Source organism: Eucyclogobius newberryi, unplaced genomic scaffold, assembly GCF_026437365.1.
Source record: "Eucyclogobius newberryi isolate DKJ021-1_F unplaced genomic scaffold, fEucNew1.0.hap1 SCAF_7, whole genome shotgun sequence".
NCBI classification, from domain to species: Eukaryota; Metazoa; Chordata; class Actinopteri; order Gobiiformes; family Gobiidae; genus Eucyclogobius; species Eucyclogobius newberryi.
Window position 1 is genome coordinate 25,784 of NW_027316389.1, and position 19,217 is coordinate 45,000.

The following is a 19,217-nucleotide window of genomic DNA, read 5'->3' on the forward strand; positions in this document are numbered from 1 at the left end:
TTCTATGGCTTTTATTTCCCTCAGAATTCCATTGACACAGTGAGCGAAAGCTGATCAGTCGATCGCAAGGAATATGATAAGATAAGATAAGATATTCCTTTATTGTCCCACATGGGGAAATTTCATTGGTGCAACGAATATATATTATAGACTTCCTATAAGTGATCTGTTCTTCTGTATCTACCTCTGTATCTACCTGCGTTGCACCAATGAAATTTCCCCATGTGGGACAATAAAGGAATATCTTATCTTATCTTAGGTAGATACAGAGGTAGATACAGAAGAAAAGAACAGATCACTTATAGGGAGTTTGAAAAACACTTTCAGTAGAAGATCTCCTATAAACAAAAACTCCCATAGACAAATAAATACATAAATACCATTGCATGTGATCACGACAGTAATTGCACATGAATATGTGTCACGACGGCACATGGATTGCACGTGAATTTCACAGTAATTGCACATGAATCACAACAGTAATTGCACATATGACAGAACTGCACATCAGTATTAGGTTAGGTCATTATATCGAGTGTTCAGGACTAACAGTGTTTGTTATAAAGTCTGACAGCAGCAGGAAGGAAAGACCTGCGATACCTTTCCTTCACACAGCGAGGGTGGATCAGTCTCTCACTGAAGCTGCTCTCCAGAGCGGACAGAGTGTCCTGCAGGGGACAGAGTGTCCTGCAGGAGACAGAGTATCTTGCAGGGGACAGAGTGTCCTGCACGGGACAGAGTGTCCTGCAGGGGGTGAGACTCATGGTCCAGCATAGAGGACCCTTCTGTCCCCCACCTCCTGCACCGAGTCCAGAGGACAGCCCAGGACGGAGCTGGACTTCTTGATGACTTTGTCCAGCCTCTTCCTCTCCCTCTCTGTGATGCTGCTGCTCCAGCAGGCCACACCTACAGGAGCTGATGCACCACAGAGTCAGAGAAGGTCTTCAGGAGTTGCCCTGTCAGGAGTGGCCCTGTCACTCCAAAAGACCTGAGTCTCCTCACCAGTCCACAAAGTCCTGCTCCAGTCCTCTGTACTCCACATCATCGTCGTCCGTGATGAGTTCGATGATGGCAGAGTCATCAGAGAACTTCTGCAGGACACAGCTGTCCGTGTCGTGTCTGAGGTCTGCAGTGTAAAGGGTGAAGAGAAAGGGCGCGAGGACAGTGCCCTGGGGCCCCCCCACACTGCAGGTCCGAGTGACAGACCCACAGTCCCATGCTCTCACAAACTGGGGTCGGTCTGTGAGGTGGTCCAGGATCCACTCTGCAGGTCGTACTCCACACCAGCCGTCTCCAGCTTGTCCCTCAGGAGCCGTCTCCAGCTTGTCCCTCAGGAGCCGTCTCCAGCTTGTCCCTCAGGAGCTGATGGTGTTGAAGGCGCTGGAGAGATGAAAGAACAGGATCCTCACAGAGCTGCCAGGCTTCTCCAGGTGAGAGAGAGAGCGGTGCAGCAGGAGATGACGGCGTCCTCCACGCCGATGTCAGGACGTATACAAACTGCAGCGGGTCCATGGCTGAGCTCACGGTGGAGCGGAGGTGGTCCAGGACCAGCTCCAGTGTCTTCATCAGGACGTGAGAGACACCGGCCTGAAGCTGTTGAAGTCTTTGGGGTGCGGTGTCTTGGGCAGAGGCACCAGACAGGAAGTCTTCAGACCTGTGGTACCAGCCTCAGCTTCAGGCTCATGTTGAAGACATGCTCCATAACTCCACACAGTTCATCTGCGCAGGACTTAAGGAGCTGGAGCTGATGCCTCAGGTCCTGCTCCTTCCTCACTTTAATCCTCTTCAGCTCTCTCCTCACCTGAGCTGCTGTGACAGTCAGTGGTTGGCAGGGGGACTGTGTGCTGGGGGGACGGGTGAGTCCAGGGGGACTGTGTGCTGGGGGGACGGGTGAGTCCAGGGGGACTGTGTGCTGGGGGGACGGGTGAGTCCAGGAGGACTATGTGCTGGGGGGACGGGTGAGTCCAGGTGAAGTGGGGAGCTGATGGTCCGGGCGGAGAAGTGAAGAGGAACAGATGCAGGGCATTGTCCAGCTGTGGAAGAGGGAACATGCAGCTGTGCAGGGGGAGGGGTCTGTGCAGGGGGAGGGGTCTGTGCAGGGGGAGGGGCGGATGACCGATCAAATCTCAAGAAGTGAGCATTTAAATCATTCACCCACTGAGTCAACAATTCTCTGTGTGATCGAAGTAGAAGTCGTAGTAGAGTCGTTCAATTCTATTCTATTCATTTTTGTAACGCCCAAATTCACAACAGTCGTTTCCTCTGAGGACGACAATGAAAAACAGATTAAACAATGTTCTTAGGGACGAGGGGCCTTAGCTCTTTCTTCTTTCCTTAGCTCCTCCTTCTGTCCTTAGCTCCTCCTTCTGTCCTTAGCCCCTCCTTCTGTCCTTAGCTCCTCCTTCTGTCCTTAGCCCCTCCTTCTGTCCTTAGCTCCTCCTTCTGTCCTTAGCCCCTCCTTCTGTCCTTAGCTCCTCCTTCTGTCCTTAGCCCCTCCTTCTGTCCTGAGCTCCTCCTTCTGTCCTTAGCTCCTCCTTCTGTCCTTAGCCCCTCCTTCTGTCCTTAGCCCCTCCTTCTGTCCTTAGCTCCTCCTTCTGTCCTTAGCCCCTCCTTCTGTCCTGAGCTCCTCCTTCTATCCTTAGCTCCTCCTTCTGTCCTTAGCTCCTCCTTCTGTCCTTAGCTCCTCCTTGTGTCCTTAGACCCTCCTTCTGTCTTTAGCCCCTCCTTCTGTCCTTAGCCCCTCCTACTGCAGGAAAAACTACAAATAACCTCTTTGGGAAAAGTATAAACCTGGAGGAGTTCCACATGAAGGAGAGAGACAGTGGAGCTGGAACCACTCAGGAGGAGAACCAGTTCTTCAGGAGGAGAACCAGTTCTTCAGGAGGAGAACCTGTTCTTCGGGAGGAGAACCAGTTCTTCAGGAAGAAAACCAGTTCTTCGGGAGGAGAACCAGTTCTTCAGGAGGAGAACCAATTCTTCAGGAGGAGAACAAGTTCTTCGGGAGGAGAACCTGTTCTTCGGGAGGAGAACCTGTTCTTCGGGAGGAGAACCAGTTCTTCGGGAGGACAATCAGTTCTTCGGGAGGACAACCAGTTCTTCGGGAGGACAACCAGTTCTTCGGGAGGAGAACCGGTTCTTCGGGAGGAGAACCGGTTCTTCGTGAGGAGAACCAGTTCTTCCAGGCAGATGAAGATCCATTTATATGGAGTGGAAAACACTTTAGATCCGTAATCCAAGCTTTGCCTTGTAAATAAATATACATCAATGTCTTTCCCTCCTCGTGGCCAGAGAAGCATCCCACAGGGTGAAGTCACAGTGTCATAACTTCACAGTATGGTCCTGCTTTACTACAGTTTTAGTCTTGATTTAGTCCTGTTTTAGTGCAGTTTTAGTCCTGCTTTAGTCTAGTGTTAGTCCTGGTTCAGTACCATCAGAGGAGTGGTGCAGAGGAGGAACAGCGAGCGGAGATAGAGTGAGGACATCGCCATGCTTCAGCTCTTCTCCTGTAGGGGGCGTCATCAGCCCGGGGAAGGGCGTGACCATGCCCTGTTCTTCACCCTCTGAAAGATAGCAGGGTCAAAGGTCAAAAATATAATTTAAACAGGAGACAAAATTTTATTTTGTGTGTTGTATTGTGTTTGGTTGTTGTAATTCCTGTGTTTGTGTGTTGTGTTGTGTTCCTGCTTGTGTGTGTCTCATTGTGTGTAAAGATGGTCTTATGTCGTCTTGTGTGTGTCTCATTGTGTGTAAAGATGGTCTTATGTCGTCTTGTGTGTGTCTCATTGTGTGTAAAGATGGTCTTATGTCGTCTTGTGTGTGTCTCATTGTGTGTAAAGATGGTCTTATGTCGTCTTGTGTATGTCTCATTGTGTGTAAAGATGGTCTTATGTCGTCTTGTGTATGTCTCATTGTGTGTAAAGATGGTCTTATGTCGTCTTGTGTGTGTCTCATTGTGTGTAAAAATGGTCTTATGTCCTCTTGTGTGTGTCTCATTGTGTGTAAAGATGGTCTTATGTCCTCTTGTGTGTGTCTCATTGTGTGTAAAGATGGTCTTATGTCCTCTTGTGTGTGTCTCATTGTGTGTAAAGATGGTCTTATGTCCTCTTGTGTGTGTCTCATTGTGTGTAAAAATGGTCTTATGTCCTCTTGTGTGTGTCTCATTGTGTGTAAAGATGGTCTTATGTCCTCTTGTGTGTGTCTCATTGTGTGTAAAGATGGTCTTATGTCCTCTTGTGTGTGTCTCATTGTGTGTAAAGATGGTCTTATGTAATCTTGTGTGTGTCTCATTGTGTGTAAAGATGGTCTTATGTCGTCTTGTGTGTGTCTCATTGTCTGTAAAGATGGTCTTATGTCGTCTTGTGGAGGATTGTTCCATGCTTTGGGACATAATTGCGGTGTGGTAGTCCACATTCAGCAGAGTGGTCTGTGTGAGGCACAGTCGAGTCAATCCTTCCCTTCTTTAAGTAAATAAGCTTTAACCTTTCTGACGCTCTCCGGAGATTTATTCTTCTTTTGTTTTTTGATGCATCCTGTATTTCAAAAACTCTTGGTCATACATTTACATGTTATGGTTATGGTTATAGTTAGGGTTATGGTTATGGTTATGGTTATGGTTATGGTTATGTTAACCCCTAGGGTACATTTTATTTAGCTGGTGATATTTGAAACCCTAATGCCTGATGTCTGACCCACCTCTGAAGCAGATGGCGTCAAAGCGGGAGTCTGGATATGGGAACCCAGTCTGGTTCTGGTGCAGGAACACAGTCCGGACCCCAACCAAGCCCCCCCCACATTGAGGCCGAGGCTTGTTTATGGGATACCTCACACTGCGATCCTTCAGCCAACCAGCACTGCACACATCCATGCCCCGCCCCCAGGCCAGGTACAGCTCACCTGAGAGAGGAGAACACGTTCAGACACAAACTTCTCATCTCTGTCGTTGCTCAAATCCCATCACAAATGAATGAAGTAATTAATACGAGTATAAACATGTTTAAGTCCTGATATCTTTGTCATTTCTCTGCTCCTCACATATAAAAGAGGATTCTCACATCTACAGTTAGCTTCACTTTAACCCAAATGACAGTTTTAGTGCTAATTATTATCTCAAATAAACCGCAAATGGTTTACAGCAGTGACTTTTAACAAGGCTTTGACCTAAATGTGCTCAATGAGATGGAACCAGCCCCAAACACACACTTTGTGTTTTTGAGGGCTTATGCCAATAGCTATTGCTAACAGCTATAGGACAAAATAAAAATTATGAACAAATGATAGTAGAGGAGGAGGTTGAGCCAATCAGGGTACAGGACTCACCTGTGGAGGCGAGGCGTCCTCCGAGCTTAAGCAAATCAGGGGACAGGACTCACCTGTGGAGGCGAGGCGTCCTCCGAGCTTCACACACTGATCAGCAGCGTCAGAAAACGAGAACTTCTCCAAAGACGTCGAATAGAACACATGACCTGCAGAGAGACAAACCAGGACTGAACCAGGTCCCAACCAGGTCTGGACTAGAAGTGGTTCTAATGGGAGAACACTAAGTGTCCTGTGGTTCTAATGGGAGAACGCTGAGTGTCCTGTGGTTCTAATGGGAGAACACTAGGTGTCCTGTGGTTCTAATGGGAGAACTTTGAGTGTCCTGTGGTTCTAATGGGAGAACGCTGAGTGTCCTGTGGTTCTAATGGGAGAACGCTGAGTGTCCTGTGGTTCTAATGGGAGAACGCTGAGTGTCCTGTGGTTCTAATGGGAGAACACTAGGTGTCCTGTGGTTCTAATGGGAGAACTCTGAGTGTCCTGTGGTTCTAATGGGAGAACGCTGAGTGTCCTGTGGTTCTAATGGGAGAACACTAAGTGTCCTGTGGTTCTAATGGGAGAATGCTGAGTGTCCTGTGGTTCTAATGGGAGAACACTAGGTGTCCTGTGGTTCTAATGGGAGAACGCTGAGTGTCCTGTGGTTCTAATGGGAGAACGCTGAGTGTCCTGTGGTTCTAATGGGAGAACACTAAGTGTCCTGTGGTTCTAATGGGAGAACACTAAGTGTCTTGTGGTTCTAATGGGAGAACGCTGAGTGTCCTGTGGTTCTAATGGGAGAACACTAAGTGTCCTGTGGTTCTAATGGGAGAATGCTGAGTGTCCTGTGGTTCTAATGGGAGAACACTAAGTGTCCTGTGGTTCTAATGGGAGAACACTAAGTGTCCTGTGGTTCTAATGGGAGAATGCTGAGTGTCCTGTGGTTCTAATGGGCAACGCTAAGTGTCCTGTGGTTCTAATGGGAGAACGCTAAGTGTCCTGTGGGTCTAATGGGAGAATGCTGAGTGTCCTGTGGTTCTAATGGGAGAACACTAAGTGTCCTGTGGTTCTAATGGGAGAACACTAAGTGTCCTGTGGTTCTAATGGGAGAGCGCTGAATGTCCTGTGGTTCTAATGGGAAAACGCTGAGTGTCCTGTGGTTCTAATGGGAGAACACTAAGTGTCCTGTGGTTCTAATGGGAGAATGCTGAGTGTCCTGTGGTTCTAATGGGAGAACGCTGAGTGTCCTGTGGTTCTAATGGGAGAACACTAAGTGTCCTGTGGTTCTAATTGGAGAATGCTGAGTGTCCTGTGGTTCTAATGGGAGAACACTAAGTGTCCTGTGGTTCTAATGAGAGAACAGTAAGTGTCCTGTGGTTCTAATGGGAGAACGCTAAGTGTCCTGTGGTTCTAATGGGAGAACGCTAAGTGTCCTGTGGGTCTAATGGGAGAACGCTGAGTGTCCTGTGGTTCTAATGGGAGAACGCTGAATGTCCTGTGGTTCTAATGGGAGAATGCTGAGTGTCCTGTGGTTCTAATGGGAGAATGCTGAGTGTCCTGTGGTTCTAATGGGAGAACGCTGAGTGTCCTGTGGTTCTAATGGGAGAACGCTGAGTGTCATGTGGTTCTAATGGGAGAACGCTGCGTGTCCTGTGGTTCTAATGGGAGAACGCGGAATGTCCTGTGGTTCTAATGGGAGAATGCTGCGTGTCCTGTGGTTCTAATGGGAGAATGCTGAGTGTCCTGTGGTTCTAATGGGAGAACGCTGAGTGTCCTGTGGTTCTAATGGTAGAACACCAAGTGTCCTGTGGTTCTAATGGGAGAACCCTAAGTGTCCTCTGGTTCTAATGGTAGAACACTAAGTTTCCTGTGGTTCTAATGGGAGAACGCAGAGTGTCCTGTGGTTCTAATGGGAGAACACTAAGTGTCCTGTGGTTCTATGGGAGAACACTAAGTGTCCTGTGGTTATAATGGGGGAACGCTGAGTGTCCTGTGGTTCTAATGGGAGAACGCTGAGTGTCCTGTGGTTCTAATGGGAGAACGCTGAGTGTCCTGTGGTTCTAATGGGAGAACGCTAAGTGTCCTGTGGTTCTAATGGGAGAACGCTAAGTGTACTGTGGGTCTAATGGGAGAACACTAAGTGTCCTGTGGTTCTAATGGGAGAACACTGAGTTTCCTGTGGTTATAATGGGGGAATGCTGAGTGTCCTGTGGTTCTAATGGGAGAACGCTGAGTGTCCTGTGGTTCTAATGGGAGAACGCTGAGTGTCCTGTGGTTCTAATGGGAGAACGCTAAGTGTCCTGTGGTTCTAATGGGAGAACACTAAGTGTCCTGTGGTTCTAATGGGAGAGCGCTGAATGTCCTGTGGTTCTAATGGGAAAACGCTGAGTGTCCTGTGGTTCTAATGGGAGAACACTAAGTGTCCTGTGGTTCTAATGGGAGAATGCTGAGTGTCCTGTGGTTCTAATGGGAGAACGCTGAGTGTCCTGTGGTTCTAATGGGAGAACACTAAGTGTCCTGTGGTTCTAATTGGAGAATGCTGAGTGTCCTGTGGTTCTAATGGGAGAACACTAAGTGTCCTGTGGTTCTAATGAGAGAACAGTAAGTGTCCTGTGGTTCTAATGGGAGAATGCTGAGTGTCCTGTGATTCTAATGGGAGAACGCTAAGTGTCCTGTGGTTCTAATGGGAGAACGCTAAGTGTCCTGTGGGTCTAATGGGAGAACGCTGAGTGTCCAGTGGTTCTAATGGGAGAACGCTGAATGTCCTGTGGTTCTAATGGGAGAATGCTGAGTGTCCTGTGGTTCTAATGGGAGAATGCTGAGTGTCCTGTGGTTCTAATGGGAGAACGCTGAGTGTCCTGTGGTTCTAATGGGAGAAGGCTGCGTGTCCTGTGGTTCTAATGGGAGAACGCGGAGTGTCCTGTGGTTCTAATGGGAGAACGCTGCGTGTCCTGTGGTTCTAATGGGAGAACGCTGAGTGTCCTGTGGTTCTAATGGTAGAACACCAAGTGTCCTGTGGTTCTAATGGGAGAACCCTAAGTGTCCTGTGGTTCTAATGGTAGAACACTAAGTTTCCTGTGTGTGTTCTAATGGGAGAACACTAAGTTTCCTGTGGTTCTAATGGGAGAACGCTGAGTGTCCTGTGGTTCTAATGGGAGAACGCTGCGTGTACTGTGGTTCTAATGGGAGAACGCTGAGTGTCCTGTGGTTCTAATGGTAGAACACCAAGTGTCCTGTGGTTCTAATGGGAGAACCCTAAGTGTCCTGTGGTTCTAATGGTAGAACACTAAGTGTCCTGTGGTTCTAATGGGAGAACACTAAGTGTTCTGTGGTTCTAATGGGAGAACGCTGAGTGTCCTGTGGTTCTAATGGGAGAACGCTAAGTGTCCTGTGGTTCTAATGGGAGAACGCTGAGTGTCCTGTGGTTCTAATGGTAGAACACTAAGTGTCCTGTGGTTCTAATGGGAGAACACTAAGTGTCCTGTGGTTCTAATGGGAGAACACTAAGTGTCCTGTGGTTCTAATGGGAGAGCGCTGAATGTCCTGTGGTTCTAATGGGAAAACGCTGAGTGTCCTGTGGTTCTAATGGGAGAACACTAAGTGTCCTGTGGTTCTAATGGGAGAATGCTGAGTGTCCTGTGGTTCTAATGGGAGAACGCTGAGTGTCCTGTGGTTCTAATGGGAGAACACTAAGTGTCCTGTGGTTCTAATTGGAGAATGCTGAGTGTCCTGTGGTTCTAATGGGAGAACACTAAGTGTCCTGTGGTTCTAATGAGAGAACAGTAAGTGTCCTGTGGTTCTAATGGGAGAATGCTGAGTGTCCTGTGATTCTAATGGGAGAACGCTAAGTGTCCTGTGGTTCTAATGGGAGAACGCTAAGTGTCCTGTGGGTCTAATGGGAGAACGCTGAGTGTCCTGTGGTTCTAATGGGAGAACGCTGAATGTCCTGTGGTTCTAATGGGAGAATGCTGAGTGTCCTGTGGTTCTAATGGGAGAATGCTGAGTGTCCTGTGGTTCTAATGGGAGAACGCTGAGTGTCCTGTGGTTCTAATGGGAGAAGGCTGCGTGTCCTGTGGTTCTAATGGGAGAACGCGGAGTGTCCTGTGGTTCTAATGGGAGAACGCTGCGTGTCCTGTGGTTCTAATGGGAGAACGCTGAGTGTCCTGTGGTTCTAATGGTAGAACACCAAGTGTCCTGTGGTTCTAATGGGAGAACCCTAAGTGTCCTGTGGTTCTAATGGTAGAACACTAAGTTTCCTGTGTGTGTTCTAATGGGAGAACACTAAGTTTCCTGTGGTTCTAATGGGAGAACGCTGAGTGTCCTGTGGTTCTAATGGGAGAACGCTGCGTGTACTGTGGTTCTAATGGGAGAACGCTGAGTGTCCTGTGGTTCTAATGGTAGAACACCAAGTGTCCTGTGGTTCTAATGGGAGAACCCTAAGTGTCCTGTGGTTCTAATGGTAGAACACTAAGTGTCCTGTGGTTCTAATGGGAGAACACTAAGTGTTCTGTGGTTCTAATGGGAGAACGCTGAGTGTCCTGTGGTTCTAATGGGAGAACGCTAAGTGTCCTGTGGTTCTAATGGGAGAACGCTGAGTGTCCTGTGGTTCTAATGGTAGAACACTAAGTGTCCTGTGGTTCTAATGGGAGAACACTAAGTGTCCTGTGGTTCTAATGGGAGAACACTAAGTGTCCTGTGGTTATAATGGGGGAACGCTGAGTGTCCTGTGGTTCTAATGGGAGAACGCTGAGTGTCCTGTGGTTCTAATGGGAGAACGCTGAGTGTCCTGTGGTTCTAATGGGAGAACGCTGAGTGTCCTGTGGTTCTAATGGGAGAACGCTAAGTGTCCTGTGGTTCTAATGGGAGAACACTAAGTGTCCTGTGGGTCTAATGGGAGAACACTAAGTGTCCTGTGGTTCTAATGGGAGAACACTGAGTTTCCTTTGGTTCTAATGGGAGAACACTGAGTGTCCTGTGGTTCTAATGGGAGAACACTAAGTGTCCTGTGGTTATAATGGGGGAATGCTGAGTGTCCTGTGGTTCTAATGGGAGAACACTAAGTGTCCTGTGGTTCTAATGGGAGAACGCTGAGTGTCCTGTGGTTCTAATGGGAGAACGCTAAGTGTCCTGTGGTTCTAATGGGAGAACGCTAAGTGTCCTGTGGTTCTAATGGGAGAACACTAAGTGTCCTGTGGTTCTAATGGGAGAATGCTGAGTGTCCTGTGGTTCTAATGGGAGAACACTAAGTGTCCTGTGGTTCTAATGGGAGAACGCTAAGTGTCCTGTGGGTCTAATTGGAGAACGCTGAGTGTCCTGTGGTTCTAATGGGAGAACGCTGAATGTTCTGTGGTTCTAATGGGAGAATGCTGAGTGTCCTGTGGTTCTAATGGGAGAAGGCTGCGTGTCCTGTGGTTCTAATGGGAGAACGCGGAGTGTCCTGTGGTTCTAATGGGAGAACGCTGCGTGTCCTGTGGTTCTAATGGGAGAACGCTGAGTGTCCTGTGGTTCTAATGGTAGAACACCAAGTGTCCTGTGGTTCTAATGGGAGAACCCTAAGTGTCCTGTGGTTCTAATGGTAGAACACTAAGTTTCCTGTGTGTGTTCTAATGGGAGAACACTAAGTTTCCTGTGGTTCTAATGGGAGAACGCTGAGTGTCCTGTGGTTCTAATGGAAGAACGCTGCGTGTACTGTGGTTCTAATGGGAGAACGCTGAGTGTCCTGTGGTTCTAATGGTAGAACACCAAGTGTCCTGTGGTTCTAATGGGAGAACCCTAAGTGTCCTGTGGTTCTAATGGTAGAACACTAAGTGTCCTGTGGTTCTAATGGGAGAACACTAAGTGTCCTGTGGTTCTAATGGGAGAACGCTGAGTGTCCTGTGGTTCTAATGGGAGAACGCTAAGTGTCCTGTGGTTCTAATGGGAGAACGCTGAGTGTCCTGTGGTTCTAATGGTAGAACACTAAGTGTCCTGTGGTTCTAATGGGAGAACACTAAGTGTCCTGTGGTTCTAATGGGAGAACACTAAGTGTCCTGTGGTTATAATGGGGGAACGCTGAGTGTCCTGTGGTTCTAATGGGAGAACGCTGAGTGTCCTGTGGTTCTAATGGGAGAACACTAAGTGTCCTGTGGTTCTAATGGGAGAACACTAAGTGTCCTGTGGTTATAATGGGGGAACGCTGAGTGTCCTGTGGTTCTAATGGGAGAACGCTGAGTGTCCTGTGGTTCTAATGGGAGAACGCTGAGTGTCCTGTGGTTCTAATGGGAGAACGCTGAGTGTCCTGTGGTTCTAATGGGAGAACGCTAAGTGTCCTGTGGTTCTAATGGGAGAACACTAAGTGTCCTGTGGTTCTAATGGGAGAACGCTGAGTGTCCTGTGGTTCTAATGGGAGAACGCTAAGTGTCCTGTGGTTCTAATGGGAGAACGCTAAGTGTCCTGTGGGTCTAATGGGAGAATGCTGAGTGTCCTGTGGTTCTAATGGGAGAACACTAAGTGTCCTGTGGTTCTAATGGGAGAACGCTAAGTGTCCTGTGGTTCTAATGGGAGAACGCTGAGTGTCCTGTGGTTCTAATGGGAGAACGCTGAATGTCCTGTGGTTCTAATGGGAGAATGCTGAGTGTCCTGTGGTTCTAATGGGAGAATGCTGAGTGTCCTGTGGTTCTAATGGGAGAACGCTGAGTGTCCTGTGGTTCTAATGGGAGAAGGCTGCGTGTCCTGTGGTTCTAATGGGAGAACGCGGAGTGTCCTGTGGTTCTAATGGGAGAACGCTGCGTGTCCTGTGGTTCTAATGGGAGAACGCTGAGTGTCCTGTGGTTCTAATGGTAGAACACCAAGTGTCCTGTGGTTCTAATGGGAGAACCCTAAGTGTCCTGTGGTTCTAATGGTAGAACACTAAGTTTCCTGTGTGTGTTCTAATGGGAGAACACTAAGTTTCCTGTGGTTCTAATGGGAGAACGCTGAGTGTCCTGTGGTTCTAATGGGAGAACGCTGCGTGTACTGTGGTTCTAATGGGAGAACGCTGAGTGTCCTGTGGTTCTAATGGTAGAACACCAAGTGTCCTGTGGTTCTAATGGGAGAACCCTAAGTGTCCTGTGGTTCTAATGGTAGAACACTAAGTGTCCTGTGGTTCTAATGGGAGAACACTAAGTGTCCTGTGGTTCTAATGGGAGAACGCTGAGTGTCCTGTGGTTCTAATGGGAGAACGCTAAGTGTCCTGTGGTTCTAATGGGAGAACGCTGAGTGTCCTGTGGTTCTAATGGTAGAACACTAAGTGTCCTGTGGTTCTAATGGGAGAACACTAAGTGTCCTGTGGTTCTAATGGGAGAACACTAAGTGTCCTGTGGTTATAATGGGGGAACGCTGAGTGTCCTGTGGTTCTAATGGGAGAACGCTGAGTGTCCTGTGGTTCTAATGGGAGAACGCTGAGTGTCCTGTGGTTCTAATGGGAGAACGCTAAGTGTCCTGTGGTTCTAATGGGAGAACACTAAGTGTCCTGTGGGTCTAATGGGAGAACACTAAGTGTCCTGTGGTTCTAATGGGAGAACACTGAGTTTCCTGTGGTTCTAATGGGAGAACACTGAGTGTCCTGTGGTTCTAATGGGAGAACACTAAGTGTCCTGTGGTTATAATGGGGGAATGCTGAGTGTCCTGTGGTTCTAATGGGAGAACACTAAGTGTCCTGTGGTTCTAATGGGAGAACGCTGAGTGTCCTGTGGTTCTAATGGGAGAACGCTAAGTGTCCTGTGGTTCTAATGGGAGAACGCTAAGTGTCCTGTGGGTCTAATGGGAGAACACTAAGTGTCCTGTGGTTCTAATGGGAGAATGCTGAGTGTCCTGTGGTTCTAATGGGAGAACACTAAGTGTCCTGTGGTTCTAATGGGAGAACGCTGAGTGTCCTGTGGTTCTAATGGGAGAACGCTAAGTGTCCTGTCGTTCTAATGGGAGAACACTAAATGTCCTGTGGCTCTAATGGGAGAACACTAAGTGTCCTGTGGTTCTAATGGGAGAACGCTGAGTGTCCTGTGGTTCTAATGGGAGAACGCTAAGTGTCCTGTGGTTCTAATGGGAGAACGCTGAGTGTCCTGTGGTTCTAATGGGAGAGTGCTAAGTGTCCTGTGGTTCTAATGGGAGAATGCTGAGTGTCCTGTGGTTCTAATGGGAGAATGCTGAGTGTCCTGTGGTTCTAATGGGAGAACGCTGAGTGTCCTGTGGTTCTAATGGGAGAACGCTGCGTGTCCTGTGGTTCTAATGGGAGAACGCTGAGTGTCCTGTGGTTCTAATGGGAGAACACTAAGTGTCCTGTGGCTCTAATGGGAGAACGCAGAGTGTCCTGTGGTTCTAATGGGAGAACGCTGAGTGTCCTGTGGTTCTAATGGGAGAACGCTGAGTGTCCTGTGGTTCTAATGGGAGAACGCTAAGTGTCCTGTGGTTCTAATGGGAGAACGCTGAGTGTCCTGTGGTTCTAATGGTAGAAAGCTGAGTGTCCTGTGGTTCTAATGGGAGAACGCTGAGTGTCCTGTGGTTCTAATGGGAGAACGCTAAGTGTCCTGTGGTTCTAATGGGAGAACGCTGAGTGTCCTGTGGTTCTAATGGGAGAACGCTAAGTGTCCTGTGGTTCTAATGGGAGAACGCTGAGTGTCCTGTGGTTCTAATGGGAGAGTGCTAAGTGTCCTGTGGTTCTAATGGGAGAATGCTGAGTGTCCTGTGGTTCTAATGGGAGAATGCTGAGTGTCCTGTGGTTCTAATGGGAGAACGCTGAGTGTCCTGTGGTTCTAATGGGAGAACGCTGAGTGTCCTGTGGTTCTAATGGGAGAACACTAAGTGTCCTGTGGTTCTAATGGGAGAACACTAAGTGTCCTGTGGTTCTAATGGGGGAACGCTGAGTGTCCTGTGGTTCTAATGGGAGAACGCTGAGTGTCCTGTGGTTCTAATGGGAGAACACTAAGTGTCCTGTGGTTCTAATGGGAGAACACTAAGTGTCCTGTGGTTATAATGGGGGAACGCTGATTGTCCTGTGGTTCTAATGGGAGAACGCTGAGTGTCCTGTGGTTATAATGGGAGAACACTAAGTGTCCTGTGGTTCTAATGGGAGAACGCTAAGTGTCCTGTGGTTCTAATGGGAGAACGCTGAGTGTCCTGTGGTTCTAATGGGAGAACGCTGAGTGTCCTGTGGTTCTAATGGGAGAACGCTGAGTGTCCTGTGGTTCTAATGGGAGAACGCTGAGTGTCCTGTGGTTATAATGGGGGAATGCTGAGTGTCCTGTGGTTCTAATGGGAGAACGCTGAGTGTCCTGTGGTTCTAATGGGAGAACGCTAAGTGTCCTGTGGTTCTAATGGGAGAACGCTGAGTGTCCTGTGGTTTCTGCTCAGGCCCAGTTTCTTTGTTGCTATAGTTGCTATGGTAGAAAAAGCTTCAGTTGTAGTCATCTGGACTCAGTTTGAAAAATCACTCGTTTGAAGACGGTGAGGTGAAGGTTTTAAGCAGGAGAAAAGATGGTTTGAAAGAGGAGTCAAGGAAGCTATTTTTGTTAAAAAAGAAAGACCTTCTTTAAACAGAAATGGAGGGCTAAGGTTTAATCTTCCTGTTATTTATAATGGGTTACTGAACCCCTGGAAAGGCAGAGGACAAGGACATTTAGATGCTAATCAGGTCCTCAGGGTGGTTGAGCCAGGGTCTCACAAAGACAAAGAGGATTCTAATAGCCCATTAAGATTCTGAATAGGCTCGGTAGATACAAGGGGGGAGTTTCTGTTGAAACAAACAACTCTTTCTACCTCAGGAAGGCTCCTCCCAATGGGCGGGTCTTACCACAGAACAGTATAAATATCGGAGTTCTCGACCTAAATTCTGTTATTGACAATGACTCTTGGATGAGAGTCGAAACGTCTACTTTTTCTAACTGAGTCCAGATGACTACAACTGAAGCTTTTTCTACTATGGAACACGCCTGGACGAATGAGGGATTACACCGACATATAGTTGCTATGGTTACCAGACTTGCGTTACTCTGAATGGCGGTTGCCAGCTACTGCAGTTGTCTTCAGGGTTATATTACACTATACCTTAAAAATAAATACAAAATCTTTAAATGTGTTTTCCTTATAAATAACTGCTCTAAAAATGTTATAAACATTTAAAACATTTAAAAAGATAAAGAAAAGTCTAGGTTTAGCCTACGCTAGTCTAGTCAATTAAACTTAATCCCATAAAGTCCTGGTTTTGTTCAGATTTAATCCAGATCTGTACCATCCATCTTCTCAGCGAAGCAGTAAACATCAAAAGTCTCATTCAGGTCTCGGATCCCGTAAGTCCGGACTCCAGGAAAGTTCTCCTTATCGCCATAGCAACGCTCCCTGGGCTCCTGGATTGGGTACCTGCAACAGACACCCGTTTTAGTCCTGGTTTAGACCTGGTTTAGTACCTGAAGGTCTGGTCCGAGAGCCAGCCGGCGTCACAATGTTTCTGGGTTAGGGTTTAGTCCTGGTTTAGTCCTGGTTTAGTCCTGGTTTAGTCCTGGTTTAGTCCTGCTTTAGTCCTGGTTTAGTCCTGCTTTAGTCCTGGTTTAGTCCCGGTTTAGTCCTGCTTTAGTCCCGGTTTAGTCCTGGTTTAGTCCTGCTTTAGTCCTGGTTTAGTCCCGGTTTAGTCCTGGTTTAGTCCTGGTTTAGTCCTGCTTTAGTCCTGGTTTAGTCCTGCTTTAGTCCTGCTTTAGTCCTGGTTTAGTCCTGGTTTAGTCCTGGTTTAGTCCTCGTTTAGTTCTGGTTTAGTCCTGCTTTAGTCCTGCTTTAGTCCTGCTTTAGTCCTGGTTTAGTACCTGACGGTCTGGTCCGAGAGCCAGCCGGCGTCGCACTGATGAAAGCCGTCGTCGTAGGCTGCCTGCAGTTGCGCTGGAGTGGCGATGGTGGCGCTGTTGTCCTCACACGCCGCTTTAGCTTCTTCATACATCAGAGAGTAACGCGAGAACGCTCGGTAGTGGAACACAACTCCTGCAACAGAACCAGACCAGAGTTGGGTCGTCTGGACCAGAACCAGACCAGAACCAGACCAGAACCAGACCAGAACCAGACCAGGTCAGACCAGAACCAGACCAGAACCAGACCAGAACCAGACCAGAACCAGACCAGGGGAAGCTTCACCACAGTCCAACAGTTCAACTAGATCATATTCCAAAATATAGTATCATTTACATTCAGAGCAATTTAAAATATGGAACACTGCAATCTCTTGTCACGTGTTGCCTCACACTGACAGTGACTCTGACTCTGACACTGACACTGACAGTGACTCTGACTCTGACACTGACACTGACACTGACTCTGACACTGAGACTGACTCTGACACTGACTCTGACACTGACACTGACTCTGACACTGACTCTGACACTGACACTGACTCTGACTCTGACACTGACTCTGACTCTGACACTGACTCTGACACTGACTCTGACACTGACTCTGACACTGACACTGACTCTGACTCTGACTCTGACACTGACACTGACACTGACACTGACTCTGACTCTGACTCTGACACTGACTCTGACACTGACACTGACACTGACACTGACTCTGACTCTGACACTGACACTGACTCTGACACTGACTCTGACTCTGACTCTGACACTGAGACTGACTCTGACACTGACTCTGACACTGACACTCACTCTGACACTGACTCTGACACTGACACTGACTCTGACTCTGACTCTGACACTGACTCTGACTCTGACACTGACACTGACTCTGACACTGACTCTGACACTGACTCTGACTCTGACTTTGACACTGAGACTGACTCTGACACTGACACTGACTCTGACTCTGACACTGACACTCACTCTGACACTGACTCTGACACTGACTCTGACTCTGACACTGACTCTGACTCTGACACTGACTCTGACACTGACACTGACTCTGACTCTGACTCTGACACTGACACTGACACTGACTCTGACTCTGACACTGACTCTGACTCTGACTCTGACTCTGACACTGACTCTGACTCTGACACTGACACTGACACTGACACTGACACTGACTCTGACACTGACTCTGACACTGACTCTGACTCTGACTCTGACTCTGACACTGACTCTGACACTGACTCTGACACTGACTCTGACTCTGACACTGACTCTGACACTGACTCTGACTCTGACACTGACTCTGACTCTGACACTGACACTGACTCTGACTCTGACTCTGACTCTGACTCTGACTCTGACTCTGACACTGACTCTGACACTGACACTGACACTGACTCTGACTCTGACACTGACACTGACACTGACTCTGACACTGACTCTGACTCCGACTCCGACTCCGACTCCGACTCCGACACCGACACCGACACCGACTCCGACTCCGACTCCGACTCCGACTCCGACTCCGACTCCGACACCGACACCGACACCGACTCCGACTCCGACACCGACACCGACACCGACTCTGACACTGACTCTGACTCTGACTCTGACACTGACTCTGACACTGACTCTGACTCTGACACTGACTCTGACACTGACACTGACACTGACTCTGACTCTGACTCTGACTCTGACTCTGACACTGACACTGACACTGACACTGACTCTGACTCTGACACTGACACTGACACTGACTCTGACTCCGACTCCGACTCCGACTCCGACTCCGACTCCGACTCCGACTCCGACACCGACACCGACTCCGACTCCGACTCCGACTCCGACTCCGACTCCGACACCGACACCGACACCGACTCCGACTCCGACACCGACACCGACACCGACTCTGACACTGACTCTGACTCTGACTCTGACACTGACTCTGACTCTGACACTGACTCTGACACTGACACTGACACTGACTCTGACTCTGACTCTGACTCTGACACTGACACTGACACTGACACTGACTCTGACTCTGACACTGACACTGACACTGACTCTGACTCTGACACTGACTCTGACTCTGACTCCGACTCCGACTCCGACTCCGACTCCGACTCCGACTCCGACTCCGACACCGACACCGACTCCGACACCGACACCGACACCGACTCCGACTCCGACACCGACTCCGACTCTGACACCGACACCGACTCCGACACTGACTCTGACTCTGACTCTGACTCTGACTCTGACTCTGACTCTGACACACAGAAGGCCTATGGGAGGGCATCTGGCTCACCTGTGACATGCAGCCTGACGGAGTCGTGTCTGCCCTTGGCCCCGTGTGTGACCTCGCAGCGGAAAACGCCGGAGTCGCTGGCTCGTAGCTCGCTCATCTCCAGGCTGGCGTCAGTTGGCACCAGCGGGTAGTTCACCATGGTAACGCGGTCCACAAACTCAGCTTCCACCTGCACGACCCCACCCACTGCCACCAGTACAGTGCGAGCGCCCGTCTCCGTCATGTGACTCCACTTCACACGATGCGATAGGCCAGCCAAAGATGAAGAGGGCGGAGTCATAGCATCATCCTCGAAGTAACAGGGAAGATGCACTTTTCCTCCCAGCAGGGGGCGCAAGGGAGCGTCCAGAGGAATGCTGACCCTGAGCGACACGTCTTCTTCTGGCTCTGGAAGCAACAGAAATGTTCAAGGGAAAGTCGTGTGATCCTCATTATTCCGGAAGTTTCCACAGGAGAAAAAGATTGTTCTAGTCACGTGTCATTCTGTGGCTCTAGTCTAAGAATATTTATCCTACTCTGAGTAAGCCCCGCCCACCGGGCGGAGCCTACTGACAAATTGTATTAGTATAGTATTGTTTTTACGTTTCCCGTTAAACAAATCTTCTTTGTTACCCTAACAGCCCTGTAATGGGCCATTTAAATCCTACTGTTAGCTGGTTGCAGTTCCCTAATCACTTATGAGTACCTGATTAGAATCAGAATGGCCCTATGGCTTCAAAATACTGATCGTCTTTTTAATGTTTTTAAAAATATATTCAAAG

General features: G+C 48.6%; 2 protein-coding genes across 2 annotated transcripts in view; both read right to left on the reverse strand.

Annotated features, from left to right (window-relative positions):
• Positions 1-19,217, reverse strand: part of LOC140349278 (aggrecan core protein-like) — a 49,820-nt gene that overhangs the window by 17,205 nt on the left and 13,398 nt on the right. Inside the window, exons 2-7 of the mRNA XM_072435551.1 lie at positions 18,457-18,843; positions 16,098-16,269; positions 15,533-15,660; positions 5,370-5,462; positions 4,693-4,893; positions 3,429-3,560 (exon numbers count right to left, since the gene is read on the reverse strand). Coding sequence (XP_072291652.1) covers positions 3,429-3,560; positions 4,693-4,893; positions 5,370-5,462; positions 15,533-15,660; positions 16,098-16,269; positions 18,457-18,843 — 1,113 coding nt within the window. The remainder of the gene's footprint in view (positions 1-3,428; positions 3,561-4,692; positions 4,894-5,369; positions 5,463-15,532; positions 15,661-16,097; positions 16,270-18,456; positions 18,844-19,217) is intronic.
• Positions 16,434-18,447, reverse strand: LOC140348670 (uncharacterized). The gene is made up of 5 exons (XM_072434695.1): positions 18,417-18,447; positions 18,227-18,351; positions 17,903-18,031; positions 17,199-17,731; positions 16,434-16,437 (listed from the first exon to the last, which is right to left on the reverse strand). The coding sequence occupies exons 1-5, from the start codon at positions 18,445-18,447 to the stop codon at positions 16,434-16,436; spliced, it is 822 nt and encodes a 273-aa protein (XP_072290796.1).